The sequence below is a fragment of the Toxotes jaculatrix genome, chromosome 24, assembly GCF_017976425.1.
Source record: "Toxotes jaculatrix isolate fToxJac2 chromosome 24, fToxJac2.pri, whole genome shotgun sequence".
Taxonomy (NCBI): domain Eukaryota; kingdom Metazoa; phylum Chordata; class Actinopteri; family Toxotidae; genus Toxotes; species Toxotes jaculatrix.
The window spans coordinates 9,267,995-9,288,693 of record NC_054417.1 but is presented as its reverse complement, the minus strand read 5'-3'; the positions used below and the strand labels follow the sequence as shown (position 1 = coordinate 9,288,693).

The following is a 20,699-nucleotide window of genomic DNA, read 5'->3' as shown; positions in this document are numbered from 1 at the left end:
ATATGTCTCTTGCAATTCCCCTTACTTCATGCAAGTGCAGTTATAAACTGCTGGAGTAGGCAGCTTATTATTAGCCAGCTGGCTAATTTTCAGCTGCAGTTGTTTGGCAAGATGTTTGAGAACCATTAAAGTGGAAAAAAAAAAAGCCTGCATCTAATATAAGCCAAATAAAGGCCTGGTTATTTGAGAATTTACTACAGGTCGGTGTACATGTCGACACTTTAGGTCTAAGACTTGGCACTATTCAGAACTAAGATAAGGTGTAGTACATAAAATGCTGCTAAACACATTTATTCCATCTATGTGTGCAATCTGTTATTTATATGACCTATATATGATATAGTTTTTACTGAACTTTCCGTCCAGATTCAATGTAAAGCTCAGTTCTTTCAACATCACAAGAACAGCAAACACAATTCAATATCTATTCACCCAATAAAAAAATAGCAATGCTTGCTTTATGTGCTGCAGATGCAGAGCTGAGAGACATATGGCTGTGTGTGTGTGTGTGAAATGTGTACATACATGATGGGGATTCAGAACATTTCAAGAATGTGTATGTGCATGCCCGTCCTTTTGGCAGAGGACAGCAAGTTTGGGCATTTGCCATGTTTTCACAGCAGGGTGCTAGAGCCACGTTGGAGGGGACAGATGGACTAAATTCTCTTTCCCCATGGTTTACAATTCAGACAGACAGAGAGAGGAACAAAGAGCCAGAGAGACAGAGCGCTACAGAGGGAGATTTAATCATTGAAATGGAGAAGAAAACCCTCTAAAAAAAGGAACCTTGCCGCTTCAAAGTTGAGAAGATACCAAAAATTGGAAGTACCAAGAGACAAATGCTGTGCCAGCAACGTCTAGTGGATGAAAGAGAGACCGAAATAGACTTTTTACTGGTGTGCCCAAACTGAGAATGGTGAAAACATGGGCATGTACTTGGGCAAAAAAAAAATTTACCCAGAAATACATGGTTTGCTGGGGACTGTGAATGTCGAATGCATTAACCAGAACTCCACAATCAAGTCAGAGAAATCAAAACATATTCAAGACTCTATCTTTGTTAAAATTAATTAATGTATGTCCTTTACATGTAGCTTCAAAGTCATTTAAATTCATACATGCACAAAGCAAGTGAGCGTGCTGGCAGCTCTACTTCGCAGCATGAGGTAACTCTCTGAAAACTCATACTTCAAACCCCAGAAATCACGCAACATGCCTTCAGCAAACGGCACACAGCCTGCTAATGTTTACCACCGTGCCTCAGCTCTGATGCTTTATACCAAAGGAAACCAAAGGCGGTCGAGGGGACAAAAAAAGATCTGACACCGCTAAGTCCACCTGTCAGTGCGTGGAGTGCTCACTCACTGCTGATCAGGAGGCAGAGTCTATTTTCTACATTTTAATTTGTGGCTTCCCGTGGACAGAGAGGCGACTGCACCAGACATGGACACACACACCTGCAAGAGAAGGGCGTCCATATTTCCCAAAGTAAGGATATTTTATAAACAGTACTGAAACCCTAACCCTACTTCTTCAATCAGCAGGAGCACTGAGAATTTTCAAACACCCAGCCCCTGCCTATCACGCAAATTACATGTACTCTGTGTACACAGTATGTGTGTACATGTGTGTGAGAGTGTGCGTTGTTTGTTGCAGGTTTCCATAGCGATACCTACCACCCCGACGGGCCGAGCTGGCCGTTGCATCTCACCCAGTGATTGTATTATGGTCTATATTTACTGTACAAACACACTGAGTGGGCCTTTGTGCGTTTCCTACAAGGCACAGTCAGATCTGCATGGAGACAGCTGAGGGAAGGGAAATGAAAATACACCGAATCCCAGAGAGGAGGCCACGTGATGAGACAGCCTACCTTCCTGCTCAGACCATGAAACCTCATGGTCTTTGAAACCCGAAAACAAGGCTGGGCATGATTTACTGTTAAAAATCCTGTTTGTACAGAATACAGCTGAATTTAAATTGAAAGATTTTATGCGTATCAGTTCAGCTGTGTGAAACTTTGACAGATATTACTCTGGACTTTTAAAGACCTGAGGACAGTTTAACCTTTCCTGCCCTGAAACATCCACCCACGCTGCCCCCTTTCACCTACCTCTCTGAAGAAGGTGGTGTTTGTGCAGAGGCCGAACTGCTTTTGGTGAAAAAGTTTTCTTTGGTGACCAGTCGGACGCTGCCCCCCTCCTGCTGTGCCTTTCTCAGGGAGGCCTTGGCTACATCGTCTCTACTGAGGTACCTGTGAAAACAAGATAAACAGGGCTGTGAGGGGATGGAGGATTTGTAGATGTTATATAAGCACGATGAAGAGAGCTGATTCACATGGAGAGCATGGGGGAGTAGTTGCAAGGAGATGGATTCATAAACTTTTTCTTGATGGCGTTAGTACAAGGTAAGATAGGAAATTTAATGTTGCTAAAGCCTGGTGGTAATCTTTTCGGGACTGCAGTAATCCTGGGACTCACCCACATCCCTGTAACACACACCATCGCCCACAGAACTGCCAAAACTCTACAAATGGCCTCAGTGCTGTGCCAGATGCACTTTTATATTTTTCTTGGCACCAATCTGTGCTTAAATGCAGAAATTCTTCCTTTCATTGCTTATTTTCTATTCTGTTTGTGTGCTTATATTCTGTTTGTCCTCATCCCCTGCTGAATCCCATTACTATTGCTGCTGCAGCAATCTAATTTCCCCACAGGCATCGTCAATCATCTAATCTAATCCATCTACTCCGCCACTGCTTTTTATGGTCCTTGTAATACAGATGCTAGGTGTGCAAGTTGAAAATTGCACTAAACACTACGTGTCAATCTGGGCAGGATTAAAATGACCCCCGGATGTCAGAGCTGACATGGAATGCAGGGGAGGAGCTTGGGGATGGATGGAAGAAAATACTTGGTGGTCTTGAAAGAAAACCAATAACCAAATATCCCCAGGTAACATTTAGGCTTTCCAAGGAGGAATGATGTAACAAACTAACGGTCCCCATAGAGAAATTATCCTTTTCCTTTCCTCCTCTACAGGGAGGTCAGAGGTCAGACATAGCTGCTAAACATCAGTCCTGCAGAGAGAGAAATGAATTAGATTTATGACAATCAGTACAGCAACCCAACTAACTGCTGCTTGTACACACAGGACACAGATACCTGTAGTGAAGCAGGAGAAGAGCAGGAACTAAAGAAAGGTTTTAAAAACCAGAGGCTGAGGGAGGGGGAAAAAATGGACGGAGAGACAGGAGGAAATCATTGCGCGCTGTGGCTGCTTCACAGACAATCAACTCAGGTGATGAAACTGTTCGCTAATTGTCGTGTCGATCGATAATTAATGCTATATTTTCCAAACATTTGTTCTGACAGCTGTGTCAATTCTTGAACTTAGTTTGCTGAAACTTTATGGCTGGCAGACAACCAGTCGCTCTGCCACCTTTGAAATAAAATCAATATCTGGATCGGTTCCTAGAGCTACAAGACATGTAGAGAAATAAAGGTAAAACCATTTAACTAAGAAGAAACATTTACTACACAGTAAAAGACAGCCGAAAAGTGCCTGCTGCTATTTGTAGAATGAGTTATTTAGTCTTTTGTCTTCATGTCATCTTCCTGAAAGGTTGTTGATGGCACGTTGATCAAAATGCACAAGAAAAAAAACCCATATATGTTTAGATGAAACATTCATTCACTGAATGGACTATCAAAGGCTTATTGTAGTCATTTAATACAAGATGAATTGTGAACATGAATGTTATTTAATTCTTACTTGAATGGTTACATGATGCGTTTCTGTCTTGATTGTGCTGATTTCCTGATTACTAATGAAATACTAGCCTCCATGGAACACCTTGCTATTTAAAGAGGAAGGTAGTGCCACTTTTAAACTCTGCTTTTAGTGCTTCGGAAAGGCCCTGCAGGCTATGCAGTGACATTTTTATGCATTTCCAACACCTCCATCTGGACAGAATACTTTCTTTGGGAGGGATATGGAAAGGAGGTAGAAGGAGGAAAAAAAAAAATAAAGGAAAGATGGATGACAGGAGGCAAAAAGTGAAGGAGGGAGACACATCAAAGAGGAGAAGTTTCTGTGGAAGCTGAGGGGAGATGAGGAAGAAGGTAAGTCTCCATCAAACACAAGAGCTTCCTTTGCTTCAAACAGTCCCAGCACAGAGGCTGCATGAAACGAGATACCTTACACTAAACAGGAGTCCAACTGTGCTTCTGGGAGAGTGTGGATGTGTGTGTGTGTGTTTGCATGTTTTTATGCAGCATGTAGGAGCTTGGACAGTAATTCTGTACACTAAGGTGACTGCTGCTCCTTCCTAATGCAGTACATTTTCTGTCATGATCCGAACCACTCCAGTGTTGCCCCAGTATCCGGGGAAACCAGCCAGGTTCATCCTTCTGGGAAAAACTGTGTATAATTTAAGACACATATAAAAGAAGAATCACTTTTTAAATGTTTTTGAACACAAGGTAAATGAGCAATATCTCGTGGTACCAGGGAAAAAAATCATTTAGTCCAATAAAAATGCTAAATATGTATTAAAGTTACTCTGTGGAATTTTCTGTCACTTGGACTAAGGAGCAATGTCTATACAAGAGGGACCCTTTGTTCCTGATATTGTGCAAACACATGCACAATACAGAAACACATACGTCTCTGCTTGCTGCTTAACTGCTTGGCTGCTGGTGATATAAGTGAATAAGCATATTTTTCCTTATTTAAAATAACTTTCAATAGTTTGGACAGTTACAGTAAGTCACAGAAGCAGCGGAGGTTACAGCAGCCAACATGATTTGTACTGGATTATCCGGACATGCTTTTCTGCTGGTAGCCTTTTGATGCACAGACGCAGGAGTGCTGTTGAAGCGCCTGTGCTGGCGGCGGGTTGCTGACGGGGTACCTGCAGACCCCACAGAGCTGCAGACAGCAGCCGGGCTCCGCCCAGGCCAGCCTGTGGTTCAGCACCGGGTCCAGACCTTGCTCAGCTGTGTGAAATCAAACTAACAAGCTGCTGCTCCAGTCTGGCCCAGCTGAAACTGCTTTGATTGATTGCTGCTCTCCTACACTGGCCTCTGTAAGACAGAGCTTGTACAACAACAGTCTATTAAATGTGGGATGTAAGAAATTCCCAGCTTTTATTTAGTGGGAATTACATGTACTGCAATGGTCTGAAATGGTACATAAAATCTGTCTATGTGTTATAGTATCAAAAATGGGCTCTGATAAATAAATAATCATTTTCAAAGGACACCCCACCCATTTTCTACATGAAGTTCAGTTTACTCATCATAAGGAATACGGCTCAGCCTGTGAAAACGTCCTCTGTGGGTCTGGAGGAGCTTTGCCAACTATGAGAAAATAACCCTGTCTTCTCTCAGTTTTGGCTTGAGATTTTAAATTTACAACGGAAAGCCTGTGTTCCAAACTGGGCGTGTGGAGTCTGAAAGATGTGGACATTTATCAGGGAGGAAGACGCTATCAAATTGCATAATGGGAAGTGAAGGATCCAGGTTTTTTTTTTTTGTGATTCATTCTAGGGACAAAAAAATCAGAATATCTTGGCATCTGTTCCTTCAGTTTTCTGACTTTTCTTTTTGTTAGTGTGGGCAAATAATAGATTTCATTAATTTTGTATACGATGAATGTCTTGGTTTAAAGTATTCTTCTCCACTTTCTCCATTAAAATAATTTTGACTTTACTTTTTCAGTGTTATTTTGTAAAACTAATGTTGAGTTAGTCATCAGCTATAAATACATGGGGGATGTGCAGACTGCATCTATGTGATAATAAACCTTTGCTGACAGTTCAGTGTGTTAATTAACAACAGTCAATTAACACATTCAATTGTTAACTGAATCTTACTAACCGCTGCTTCTTACATGTGTTGCTTAGCAAAATGTAGAAAATTAGTACATACATGAACAATTGCACATTACAGAAGCCACATTATAAACCATTTGTTGTCAGTGTTTGCTGTAATTCTAGCAATGAAGCATGCTTAGGCAGGATGCAAACCGGATTAAAATCCTCTTAACTCTTCTAAAAAATCACCACGAGTGGCTTACGACGAAAATATCCATAGTGTTGGAAACCCAGGCAAAGTGCATTAAGTTTGAAGTAGCTGAAAACTGAGCCGTCTCAGTGCTGTGAAAGCGAGCCGTGATCGCCCCGCTGAGCAGAAGCTGGAGCTTGATTGGTTCTGATTAGTGAATAAATCAAACAGGTATCAAATCAAGCCGGGCCAATTGCCTCCTACTCACACCTTGATTAGGTTCATGCACCCAAACACGTTCCCCAGTTGAGAAACACTCTCTCTCTCTCTCTCACACACACACACACACAAACACACACACGAGTCTACTCTGTAATTGGCAAACTCTCCCTTCCTCTATCCACGCCAGCTGTAATTAGTGTGCCAGCAACAATGCTTGTTTGTCAAAAAAAAACACACGTGCACATACACAGAAGCTCATCCCATCCTCTCTTATGCCTCAGCTGACACCCTTTGATACACCCACACACACACAGATACTATTCAGCATCCATGACGCCTGGGGCAGTTAGTATTTACAAATCCACTCATTCCTCTGTGAAATCTCACACGTCGCTTCTTGAATTCTGACATAATGTTGGGAACTAATTAATCTCACTGTTTCCAGCATTTTAAAATTTACACTAACTGGCACAGTGGGGGAATAGGTCAAATTATTTCTTCCTTGTCATCTTAAAGGAGAAGACATTTGACCAGAGTGGAGGAGTGACACTGTTCTGAGGAGGGGTTTAGCAAACGGTAGTTTGTGGTACCAGAATGTTTATTCCCAGCAAAGTTTTTGAAAGTCAAACTAACGCATTTCCTTCAAGAACATATTTCCAGCTGGAATCTGACCTCTTGGTGCTCAAGTGAGGGTGCTGGGCGGTGGCCAGCTGTTGCAAGCCGAGAGCGGGGCTGTGGAAGAGGAGGCCGCTGCGTCGGAGCAGTTTCTTCTTCATGGCTGCCAGGCTGCTCCACTCCTGTACGAACCTCAGCACCTGCGGGGTTGACACGACATCTCACTTCATATTCAATTTCAAGCTGAAACCAAAAAAAACCACTGGAGCCTTCATCTTCAGCACAAATTGATAGTTTGGACACTGGAGACGCTTTAAAAGCAAAACATTTCTTCAATTCTGAAAATACACTTGAGCTGAAAACAAACAATCTAAACTTGCCGGGCTCACATACACACTGATACGCACAAGGAGACAGTTTTCCAGATAGCTGAACAAAACCCATCAAACCAAGAGAGAGCTCTATATGCTTTCAGCCAAGTTAAGGATTCAAAGAAAATCCTCTGGCAAAATAACAAATAACACACCGAGCACCAAGGCCTAATGGGCAATTTACCTACGTATATTACACTTGAGGAGTGTTATTTTTTCCATGGATGATACTCTCTCTCACAAAAAGATTATTTCTGTGAAGATAAAACTCAGTATGCATTATATTATACACTGCTTTCAAAGCTGTTATAACAGCCAGGCTTGCTTTGTTGATGTCTTCGCAGCTGAATCATGTATATTTTTGACAGAAATATTCAACTTAGTTGTCATTAAAAGCAAATGTTAAACAACAGCACGTATCTAAAATCAGGTCAAACATAAGAGAAGTGGAAAAAGAGACATCCTGACAATTTCAGGATCCCAATATCATTGATTGATTGAGTGACTGACTGATATGATTGTTGCATTTGGGTCAAGCAACAACATAAAGTAAGGTGGAGGGGAGATCAGGAGTCAAAGCGCTGCAGCCAGGATGTAATGTCATGACTCTGCTCCCTTCCTGAGATGGTTACAGCTTCATGAGGCCGTCACCTGCTATATGAAAGCCAAGGAGCAGAATCAGATGTCAAAAGTCGTGACTGAGGAGGAGAGTGGGATGGTGTTTCCCACTTCCAGCCTCTCAGAGGTCAGAGGGGTTAATAGGTGAGTATCAGACACTGTGTGGGTGGTAACTGGGGGGCTCTGATTCATCAAAGTGAAGCTGGACAAAGTTGTATGTTAATCTTGCCCTTAACTCTTAAAGGATGAAGTTAGATATGAGGGGTGTGCCATATCATACCGTCCACAATAATACCGCAATAAATTTGAAATATCGTGATGTAATTTTGAGGCTGTATTGCCCACCCCTGGTAGATATGTTACGTTATTGCCGACAGATTCCATGACAAGGCAAAAACCAGCAATGAACTCATCCTACTCTCCATTGTTGTCCAAAAAACTATTCTATGGAATCTCGATTATAATGACTGAACGAGACGTCATTGGTCTCCTTGGTTATACTGAGTGAGTTCAGTTTCCACGCCACTGCCACCGTGTCCAAGGCGTGTTGCTGCCCACATTAAACCGCTTGCTCAGTATTGATTTTGATGGACAATTGGGGTGTAACAGGGCATAAATGATGGGTCAGAGCATGGATGCAACTCACGCCTGCGTTTTACAAACCGACATAAACAGCGTGACAGGTGGGGCGTCTGTCAGCGGCTCTATTACTGCCACGGCAGATTGCAGGATTTAATATTAGCCGGTTGGCGTGTGGGGTCGTTTGAGGTGATGAGCCGTCTCCTTTAACGACCCTCATAAAACGGCACTTTCTCTTTTGCTGTTCTTCTCGGCTGCCCAAACCCCCCCAAACCGCCCCCTCTCTTTTCTCCTCTCTCCATCACACCCCCCCACCCCACCACCAGGCTCTGCAGTGGTGGAAGTGGGCGTCCACACTGCACCTATCCGTCAGGACCCTGATGCTGAGCCGCTCACCTTCCTCCTCATGATCAGTGGTGTCATTAGATTCTCCTGGTAGTGACACACACATATCTCTTAGGTTTAATAACCCCATCGTCTCATCGGTGGAATTGGGGAAACAGCTCTATTGCCTGGGATATCAAACTTAATTATCTAAGGTCGTCCTTAAAGCAACCTATGGGAACAGTGAAACACTTTCAGCTGCATTCATTAATATATGCAGAATTTTATACCATCCTGGAAATCGTGTAGAGTCATATGGTTGTTTTTTTCTTGTCTTTCTAATCAATCAAAGAGGAAAATATTGGCACATTTTACAACCTAAAAGTCAAATCCAGTGGAATTCCCCTTTAAGGCGCTTTTACAGTAATGACACATTAACTGGGAACATCTCCCCTGAGTAAACAAACCAATCCACATCAACACCCACACACATTCATGAATATCAAAACATATGCAAGAGACACACACACACACAGACACACACAGAGCCTGGCGGGAAGGGCAGACCTGTGTTCGATTTTCCTGGTGCCGGCTGAAGGCCTGGGGCAGGTCGTCCCAGCTGCTTAGTTTGATGTCCAGAGGGATGAAGCTCAAGTTCAGCGGAGTACCATCCTAACGCAGGAGGAGACAGAGACGAAGAAGACAGCCTTAAGCAGAAAGATTTGTTCCTACTATTATTACTACTACTATTGCTACTAACACCACCATCACTGTTACCGGAGCATATTTGCCCCTTTTGATCAAATAAAGTGTTTACATAATTGTGCGTCTTACTTTTGAAAAAAACATTTTGTAAGAAACTGAAACACCCTCAGTCTCATGCTAAGGTACAGAGGAACACCCATAAAACACACTCTAGTTTCTCTGAAGCAGTGTTATGCTCCAGTATGTGGTGTCAACAGCACACTACACACAGTCCCTTCATGGTTCTTTGGAGGTTCCTGCCTGGCTCCTCATGTTTTCCAAACAGTTGGTGAGACGTGGGATTTTGCTGCTGACTCACTGGTGTAATCAAAGCAAACAGAAAATACAACCACGCACGTTTACTCGCTCCCTGTCCTTCTCAGTGAATGACGACACTGCAGAGTTATTGTTTCACTTGCCTGACAAGAATAAATGTCAGGGTAATACTGTGGTTATGTCGCTTAGATACAGACCGAGGAGGAGGGATTGATTGCAAACAAACCTTCCTGATGCCACCAAATAAATGTTACCTGAGTCAAACAGGACCATGAGAAAGTACAAGGGACATTCCCCTATTTACTGAACTCACGTTAGTTTCCACCGTGCTACATATAACTACACGGCCATTAAATAACCAGTTTCACAGTATATAAATTATGCTTCAATATATAAGGTACAGGTATCTTCGTCATATCTTCAACGTCTAATTTGCAGAACGTGAACATAATTACATTCAAGTTCTGTAATCTGGTCACACTTGACTCTTTACTGGTTGCCATGGTAATTCTTGTGGTAACCAAGGAGCTTATTAGTAATGTCTCTTGTTTTCTTCCCATTATTCTAATATATGTACATGACTCTGAAAATAATGCTTCTCTTTTCACAGGACACATGTAAAATAATGAGGAATTATTAAGAGTATAAAAATCTGAATATACCCACAAGAATGTACCTTAGTGTTATTAGAGGTAATCATGCTGCCGGGGCTTGGAGGTAACTGCATAATCACTGTGAGAAAATAACTACAATAACCAACATTTTCCCAGTTATTACTGTTTCATTAGTGCTAACTCCTGCCAATTTGAACCGTGAGAAGCCTCTTACCCTCAGCGTTAGCTTCACTCAAACCACAGTGATTGTGCCAGACATCAGGAGCATTTCACAAGAAAGAAGCTGACCAGTGAATTTAGATAAAAGCCAGAATGTGGATTTCAGCTGTCAGAGCCACTTCAGGCATGGAAATGGTGGACGGAGAGGACAGACAGGAGACAGGGGAAAGGATAAAGTCTAAAGGTTAATACCTGCTGGCAGCCGACACATGGATTTGGAGATACAAATCAACATTAGAAAGTTTTTTTTTTTTTCCCGTGCTGTATCCTCAGCGCACAGAGGCCCACGTGTTTATTTGGATTATGGTAAAATAAATATCATGGAGAGTCAGGGGAACGGTGGAGCGAGCTGTGCTGTAACAGCATGGAGCAGGATTAGAGCTCTGCTAGGTGTGACTGAAAAGAGGCATCCTACGCTCCCCACTAACAAGCTCATCTGTAACAAATATATACATTTAAATATGAGGTTTCATTCCACAGTCCTCTCAAAAATATGACTTAAACTCGTAGTCTAATGAGTCTCATGTCTAAATAAGAATTTTTATAGGTATAAGATGTTATTTTTTTTAGTAATAACAACCAAAATAAATTGTTTTCTGTGTGTGCAGTTTACTGTGTATAGACAGAGTATAATGTGTGTGTGAATCACCCTGACTTGGTAAGCCCCACCCATCTGCTACTCCTTGTCTTGACATGAAACAAACCACCCACCTGCCTGAGAGCAGGGACACCGAATCCTTGAATAAAACAACTATTTGATGTGTAGAAAATGGACATAAAATTCCTAATACTCTCAATATTTCTCATTCAATCCCCGGTGACAAATCTTCCTCTGATTGTGCACTGAGCGGCCCCCTGTGTGAATTCAACGCCTGGTCCAGGATTATCCCAATGTGACGGCTTTCCAGCCAGAATTCCTCCAGTTTATCATTTAAACGACAGCGGGGGACATTTATCTCCACGGCTTATCGTCTCAGCCACGCGTGCACGACACTTGTCTATTGCCATCAGGGTAATATTCCATTGGTGATTCAGTTCAGTGCTTTGGTCTTCTCTCTATGTAAAACCTTCTTGTCTCTTATCTGCGTTAGCGGGGAAGGAATCTGATCCCTCATGAATGAAACAAAAGGGGCGTTAAGTATCACAATCCGATCAATACAGAGGTCTGTTGGCAAGTGGCACTCAAGAGGAGTGCCAAGAAAGCACAGGAGTGTAATCAGAGTCAGACTGGGGTTAAACTATGGTTTGTCTTGGTCTGCTGGGGAGCAGGAAGCTCAGTGTTCAGGAAGTTCAATGACAAAAGCGCCTGAAAGGACATTTTACTTGATTACGTGAATGAAATAAGTCTTCAGACAAAAGCTCCCTGTCGGTGACAGCCTGCAGTTTGTTTGAAGTGTAACCTGACTGGTAGTTTGAGGTAAACTGTCTCTGTTTCCTTTTCTGGCTCAGTGACTTTGTCGCTATCTCTCGGCCAGTTCTTTCAAAAGGAATCAACCGAAGCTCATCTGTCAGAGGATATCTGTGAATTTATGAGTAGCACGTATCCCCTCAGTGGTCTCGAGCTTTCTGCAGCTTTTCGGATGGTATCATTCAGCCACAGGTGAGGCAGGTTAGAGCGAGATGGTTTGGTGGATAGAAAACACAGGCTATCCAGACACAAGCTTTGTGTAGAGCTGAGAGACTCTGTGGCATCATTGACCTCTAGTGAGGAAAATATGCTAAGAGGAGGCAAACTAGGGGCGGCCACTGATAAAAAAGTGGGTGGGTGACAGGTTGTGGAGTTTGCGGCAGAACGAGACCAGAGGTGGTGGAACAGAGGGCTGATACAGTGGAGCGAATGAAAAAAATAATGGTCGGAGAGGTGCAGAGGCATGACTGTCAGTCTGTGGCACCGTTTTGAATGAGAATGAGGTCATCTGTAGGTAATTCTTAAACTTTTCAATTTTTATTGAAAGAAAGAAAATGAATGGATTTGAAGAGGTTTTCTCTCCCCTCTCACCACACAGCCTCGATCAGTCTCAGAGGAAGAAAAAAAAAAAAAACCTCTGAAATGACTCAGACAGGTTCCTGTTGCTCTGGCAATAGTAAGGAGTAAATCAGGTTTAGTATCAAGCATCAGGGTTATTCAGTAACAGTATGTTTTGAATACTGTGCCATAGTGACAAATTAAATCGCTGCTGCCAGAGTGATGCAGAGGACATCCAATGTCAGAAAAAATGAAGATTTGAACATAAAGTTTAATGCCTGTGCTTAGCAAAGATCAAGTCAGAACTGCAGGCCTGGGTAGACAGGATGGGTGGTGCTGGCGTCATCTTCATTATTGTTCTCATCACCGTCATTAGCATCAGCAGCAGAAGACACCGCAGCTCTGCAGTCTGCAGGGAGAGAGAATAGAATAGAATAGAGTTTTATTTGCCATTTGCACAGATAAACTGCAGTACATGTGCATTGGCATTCTTGTGCATCCCTCCCCAGAGTCAAGCTTAAGGTTTAAATAATACAATAAAATAAGAAATAAGAAATAAAATAAAATAACCAAGAAATAATACAAAAGAAGAGCGAGATAGTGCACTTAAAGTACAGGGAAGATTCTTAGAAAGCTTCTTTATAGCAACAACATATTAAAAAAAAAAAAAAGCTCAGCATCCATGTCAGGTGAGGAGACAGGAGCTTCGAATAAAGACAGGAAGTCTCCCAAAATTAGACCTGATTGGACAGTCACAACACATGCTGGTTACTAGTCTTTACTTAAGTTTCTGAATAAGAGGTAAAAAATAAAAAATAAAAATAAGCCATGCATTTGCAGGATCATGCTTTGTTTCTGCTCAACACTGAGTGATAAAAGTGGCTGTATGATTCATTTCCTCCTGGACTTGTCCTCAGTTTTTTAATTCAAGCATTAGTCTGTCTTGGGGTTCTGCATGTGGCTTCTCCTCTCCTGTGTTTGTGGCTACCCCCCCCCTCTCTCTTTATAACAGCAGCAAATCGTGCCATAATCTAAACACCTGCCCCTCAAATCTGATAACCGGTCTAACACACAGGTGTTGAGTTCAGTTTTTCAGACTGAAAACACAATTAACTAAAAACTACTTCACTGAGGGTAAAAAAACTGATTTCACTGCAAAATTTATTTTGTTTTACATGCTGGTATTATTTTCACTGAGTTCACTAATTACTGAGTTAATTAGTCAACTTTAGAGTAGTTTTTTTTTTTCATTACTTTGGACAGCACAAGGTTAACTGTGTACCCATGAGCACCAGTCTTTATTTTAAGCTGGGCTAATTACATCTTAAATCCACCTCTGTCCTTACCACACAGACATGAGGTTGATGTCAATCCTCTAATCTTACTCTTGAATAAAGAAAGTGAGCATATTGCCCAGATTGCCCAGAACTGTTCCTTTAATGTTTGATGTGTAATGCTGTGCAGGTACATAGGAAGGTACATAGGAAGCAGAAACCTCCCAATTTATTTTTCACAAGTTCAGTCAAGAATTTGCTGAAAAACAGGATGGAAACGCCGCTAGAAAGTGAAAGAGAGAGAGAGAGAGAGAGTAACAGAGTGACAGTCACAGAAGGAGAGAAACAGAGAAAGAGAAAAGAGGGAGCAGGTCATTAATGTCAGCTATGTAGCTTGCTCATCCTGCCAGCATCTAGCGAGAAAAGGTCAGGCGGTGGAAATGAGACCGCCGCTGCTCGACCACGCTTCATTTAGACAATGACCTATAACACTCTGATGATACTTGCTTTAAATCACTTCCCGTGGCCAGTTGTCTGCCTTGTCTGTGTGTGTGTGTCCATTTGGCTTGCTAATGGGGGAAAATACCGACACAGCCTGATGTCTGTGACAAGAGTGTTTCCATCGAACAAGCGCTGCCATGCACCTGGACCAGGTCTCTGGCGGCTGAGGGGACAAATCAGCTTTGGTGCTGAAACACTGAGAGGGCTGAGTGACAGGAGAACACACTGGAACAAAGATTTCCATCCCATCATGCCTTGAAAGCTGTCAGCCTACCAACTGAGCTAAATATTTTAAAATTGTGATTCATTATAATCAGTCAACAGAGTCATGTCATACCACTGCACTGAGTTTGTCTTTTTAACACAAACAGTTTTCATAGACCAAAAATTCCACTTTTTGTCATTGTTATATCCTCAAACTCAACACTGGCTGTTCACTGAAACGTCCTCTTCTTTCTGACGTAGCTTCCACCCCTGATTTGTCTAATATTTGTGCTGCAATTTGATCTGAAAACTTTTTCTTTTTTGTTTCAAGGTGAGATCATCCTGATAAGTAATTTCCTCTCCTTGACCTTTCCCGTACTCTGTCCATATCTTTCATTTTTATGTTTGCCATTCTTAAAGGTGTAATTTTCCTGGATCTGGTACACGCTGTTCTGATCTCACCCTGGCTTCTGCTGGTATAGGCCAGCACTTCGTGAAAATACAGAGGCGACCGGCCAAAAGTAAAAGTAAACCTGAACCAAAACATTTTTAGGACACTAGCTCTTCACAAAATCCCATCTATCTGTCCTTCTACATCTGTAATGAAGCAACCTAGCAGCTCTGCAATGTGCAGCCTATATTTGTTGTAAGCAGCTACCCCCCCAACCCCTTTTCTTTTCTTCTGTTTGCAGTGGCGGAACGCGCCAGCTGCATTAAGTGGGCCATTTATACGATGGGGGCAATTCATCTTACAAAGCCGTCTTATTAGACTGTCACTTACACAGTATGAACAGTGCCTTCAGAACACCCCAAGGGATTTATCTGTTATTTTACTGCGAGAGAAAGAAAACAACGCCTAATTGGACTGAGTCATCTTCTGCAGGATCGAAACAAAAGATATGAAAAAAAAAAAAAATCTAAATGTGCTGTTCAAGTAAGAAGACATTCGGTGCAGCTGATGCTGCTGAAACATCTGCCACTAACATCCAAAACACATGTGCATCCAATGTTTGGGTCATGCAGATAGAGCGACAGACAGTAAGGAGAGAGAGGGAGAGAGAGACAGGGAGGTGGAGGAGGAGTGATTGCCTGTCTGTGCTGTGAGGAAAGTAATCTCAGAGCAATCAAGAGGTGGGGGCGGCCGACAGCTCTGCGGTTTGCCTTCTAAAACCACGGGCAGGTAGAGGAAAATTATTAGGCACCGCTCCTGACCCCATAGGTCACTTTTATTGGACAATTGCTGTGTTTCGTATTAAACCCACACTGCAGGAGACAGACTGGCAGCGGCGTGTATCTAACAAACTGACGAAGCACCAACGGGACAGACAGAGAGAGACAGCTAGCTAGGGTTAGTGAAGTAGACAATACAGACAGCTAGACAGGTTGACAGATGACAGAAAAATAGACAAACTGATAAATGGACAACAGAAATATAGACAGAGAGACAAACAGATACCTAGCTAGATAGCTAGGTGTACTAGATATAGAGAAAGAGAGAGAGAGACAGATATTAGTTGTCTCCAGAGAGAAGCTCATGTCTTAAGGGGACGTAGGGGCCAAGCTGGCATCCAGCAGTGTGTCTTTAGTGCTGCCATTTCAGATCGACAGTGAAGCTTTTACCTCTCCCCTAGAGTCGGTCTAAACTGAGGCGCTCTCTGAAAAAGAAAACAGGCCTTTCATTCACCTTTGGTACTTTTTTTCTTCACCTGAGAGTGAGGAGGCCCAGAATGCAGAAGGCACTGCAGGGGAGGCTGCACTGGGATTTAATCCGAGACCGTTAGGGGGCACATGTAGCTACAGAGACGCGAAATTAAAGACTTGACAATCTCTGGGCACTAATAGATGTCAACGTGTGTCTAAGTTGTGTGTGTGTGTGGCTATGAAAGGAGAGGAATCTGTCAAGCTCTTGCACACTGATCTTAGGATGTTAACGGGTAATAGGGGTTGATGGCTTGCCTGTTAAATCCTAACTGGCTTGGGCAATATTCATTCCTATGTTAAGTAACTGCTATCAGCTCAGTTTCATCCTTCAATAACTCTGACTGAAATGTCTGCGCACTTTGAGAGGCAACACCCAGGTCACAGGCTTTTCTTAGACTCTGCAAGTCTGGCAATTTTTTTTAGAGCTCTTCATATTGCACACAGTGTAATTAGTTCTTTGTAATTAGCGCAATTTATTGCTTTGTGTATCCCTTTGAGACACAAGTACTTGAACACAGAGGTCTTAATTTGCAATATTACACACTGTGTAATTGGGAATTTGTTTCTTCACGTCCCTCAGAGACATGCAGACATGAACACATATAACCAGAGTGGACGGGGAAAACAGGTCGTGTTTCAAAAATCAAGTTGGTTTAGGGAGGGAACTTGAGCCTTTTATGTAATTAGACCCCAGCCAACTTTATTAAAAACAGCTGGTCAGAGGCTCATCAGTTACCTGCCGGACAGTGATCAAACCTCTAACCTTGTGTGTACTTTGGTACTCCAAGGAGGTCACTTGTTTCAACAAGCTGCACTTTGGAGATTAGGGAGGTTTTACTCAATATCTCCTGTAGCTTCCTGAGTGCAGAAATAGGCAATATCCCCAACTAGATTCTTACTAATAATAGTAAGAATAATAATGTCTAGCCCCATATGGAATGAAATATAGTCCCTTATTGGTTTGAAGTGATGATATTAAACAGCATTATATGGGCAGGTGACAATGCAGCACCAGCCAATTTCCCTAGATATGAAAAGGAGAAGATTGCAGGTGGGATTACCCTGTGTGTGGTCAGGGGGGAGGCAGGTGCCGTGGCCAGCGACGTTGTCAACTCGCTCTCGCTGATTGTTTGCCTTTGAGCCGCCGCTTTTCCCCCTTCTTCTGCTTCTGCTCCTTTCCGTTGATCTGTTTGCCTTTGAGCTGCCGCTTGTACTGTAGGTTTTAGTTAGATGAGAGGACGAGGAGGAGACAGAGGGAGACACAGAGAGAGACAACACGCTGCGTCTGAGGATATTGTGGCAGAGACACGTTGGGCTGCACAATGCAAACAGTTTCTGTTTAGTGTAAGTCCAAAAGTTGGTGGAGATTTACATTTTAGAAACAATTTTAGTTTCCTCTGTCACACTGATAAAATTCCTTAGAAATCTGTGTCTTAACTTAAACAATGATGCAAGAACTTTCATTTTTGTGTTAGTGATGAATTCAGTGATGACGTTATATGTTGACTAAGTGACGTCCTTTTTCTGGACAAATTAAACAGTGGTTATCTACTGGTGTCTGTGATGACTCACATGAGTACTGCATTCCCCACTTCCTGTGTTGCCTTTGAGCCGCCGCTTGTCCCCCTTCTTCTTCTCCTCTCCGTCAATCTGTTTGCCTTTGAGCTGCCGCTTGTCCCCCTTCTTCTTCTCCTCTCCGTCGATCTGTTTGCCTTTGAGCTGCCGCTTGTCCCCCTTCTTCTTCTCCTCTCCGTCGATCTGTTTGCCTTTGCGCGGTTTCAGAGGCTGGGCTTTTCCCAGGCTAAGCTCTGGCTCCCTGCTGTCGGAACTGGAGATGGCGATGCACACCAGGTCTCTCGATGTTGAGGGGGTTTGCTGAGGCCTGGGTCGCTCTGAGCCAGCACAGAAAGAGGGAGAGGGGAGGGAGGAAGAGAAAGATGAAGATTACTTTATTGGCCGAGTTGCAGAGTGTAATCAGACTTTGAAGAGTTTCATTCCCGAGCGAGATATCCATCATCTAAAGAGTGTGACAGTGTGACAAAATGACTGCTGACATGAAAGTAAAACTCAATATGGCTCATTAGTGATGTCATTAGCTATCATAAGTCCTTCACTGACAATTTTAGAGGATGTGACTGTGTGGAATATGTAAACACACCCAAGTCTGTTTGGGAGGACGGATTTTAAAAAGGAAGCATTTACAGTGCACATGAAGCATTTTGTCTGAGGTATGTTTTTAAATGATCATATTATCTACTGGCTGAGTGCTGCATACTGAAGGCGTACACTGCTGGGGACATTGTAGTCTTTAGATCCTTGCTCAGCAGCATGTCAGGAGTGAAGCAGAGAGCTGCAGATGGAACACCTGCCCACCACCACCACCCCCCCTCTGCCTTTCACCAGCTCTCAGATCAAACAGCCAATATAATGTGCTGGGAGAATGAATTATGCTCGTGTCACATTGTTTTGTTAATTGCACGGCTGCATCGTGTGCAATCAAATCTAAACAAAATAAGTGTCAGCGATTGCTGCATCTGTGCACCTGGGTGGTATTCAAACAGCTGATAATGGCAGACTGCCAATCGCAGAGCTTGCTTTAAAGAGTCAGCTTACGGCACCTTGTAGACCGGTTATCGAGCTTGTTCTGCAGTACCGCTCTCAAACCGTTCCTGTGATTTTTTTTTTTTCATTCACGCAGAATGCTGTAATTCTCTGAAGGTCAAGCAGAAATCTAAGCCACAAAAATGTTAATGAATGCAGGGATTAGGCCATCGCCATTCACTGACTTCGAATTATTTCAAATTGTGCTTTCAAGTCATGCTCTGAGGCAATGACACTCAAAGACTGAGTGTTTGATAGTTCAGGTATCAAAGCCTATTTGACAGGCAGATGGAGATCTCACATTCAATATGTACTGACTGTTGCGTAGAACTTCTTAAAGAAAAGTACTATACCATTTCCTTTCCCTACTTTCCTAGTTAAATATAAATCATATGCTTTTGCATTATTTGTTGAACTTGAGGTGCGAAATCTAACAAGACAGTAAGTTGTGAGACTTTGGGACGCAGAGGGCTAATTAGTGATCCTGCCTCTTTGTGGCTCGTTTCTTCAAAAGGCCAGCCTCTAGTCGGCTTCCTCAAATGTCATCTGAGTCTCCGGGCTCCTGGCCCCACCGCTGCCCCCCTTCGCTAACAAGCTGAGCGAGACCGCAGAGAGACGGCTCAATTTGTGTTAAGCTGCCCCCCCCCGAGGAAGATGTTAACGGGGAAATCCTAGAGGGCCGTGCCTCGACTTTACCAGTCAACCCCCTTGTTTTCCCTCCAATCAGGTCCCCATTATGTCTGTAGTGGCTTGATAAGATTCCAAAACTGAGTCTTGAATCCAGACACACAAGCATAGTACTGCGCACAAACGCAATCAAAAGGCATGTGATCCTGTGCGTGAGCCAACGGCATGAGCTTATGAGGATTCACATAAAAACTTAGCACACTCCAATGGCTGAATAAAACAGGAAAAGCTTTTTTTGCAGTCTGCAGGGAGTCGCACAGCTGCAGCACAAGTATCAAAGAAAAAGAAAGCACTGGGTTCTCAGATGATCTATGAAATCAAACAGTTAAAGACTCAACTGGACTTTGTTGTTAAATGTTAAAAATCAGGACAGGGATAGAGTGCTAGCTGAGAGGTGTAGAGAGCCAGGAGATAACCAAATTGCCCTCTCCCTGTATACATCTCTCACAGTAGGTGCTGAGAGACAAATTGCTGGTCTACTGGTGAAAGAGCTGAAGGAGTGAATCATGCCCACGCTCTCAGCCTGAAAAAGCTGCAAACACAGGAACTCAACACCCCTGAACACGGCTGAACACAAGCTGTCTGGTTGTTTACTGGGGCTAAATCAACTGATGGGTTCAGACAAACCCACCTGAGATGCCAAACCCTGTCACATAACGAGGTAACAATCCATGACAATTTGATTAAGACTAATTCAGTTTGTATCCAATTAATGAAAAGCTGTTTTCTTGGAAATTTTAAAACACTGGCTTTCACTATGTACCAATCCCTAAATCCCTGCACTGAAAAAGGCAATTGTCCAATTATGGCTTAGCAAGAGAAGCAACTCATGGCAGGCCTGTCAAGCTTTGGATTTTTCAACATGACAAAGTGGCAAAGTGACAACATGACAAAGACCTATACGCGATATAAGGGGTTCCGGAGGATTGTGTCTTGCCTTTCGAAAGGTGAAAACACAGAAGCAAAAGTGCGCAGAGCGGATTAAACAGTGTGCTATCTTTCTTTTCTTTCTTATTTCATGCATCTCATTCTGTTACATTCTGGTATATTTCCTTCTGGTACAAATGCCTCATGGTACAACAGACCAATATCCTTCTGCGTGCTGACTGGTCTTTGTCTACAGCTGCTGGCTTGTTGTATTTTTGCCATGCTGCTCAAATCCACCGACAGCGGAA

At 42.9% G+C, this 20,699-nt stretch overlaps 1 protein-coding gene across 1 annotated transcript in view; it reads right to left on the bottom strand.

Annotated features, from left to right (window-relative positions):
- zranb3 (zinc finger, RAN-binding domain containing 3) overlaps window positions 1-20,699 on the bottom strand; it is a 70,066-nt gene that overhangs the window by 20,266 nt on the left and 29,101 nt on the right. The window contains 7 exon segments of the mRNA XM_041032806.1: window positions 2,114-2,254; window positions 6,903-7,045; window positions 9,305-9,409; window positions 11,302-11,305; window positions 12,863-12,965; window positions 17,298-17,364; window positions 17,887-18,128. Coding sequence (XP_040888740.1) covers window positions 2,114-2,254; window positions 6,903-7,045; window positions 9,305-9,409; window positions 11,302-11,305; window positions 12,863-12,965; window positions 17,298-17,364; window positions 17,887-18,128 — 805 coding nt within the window.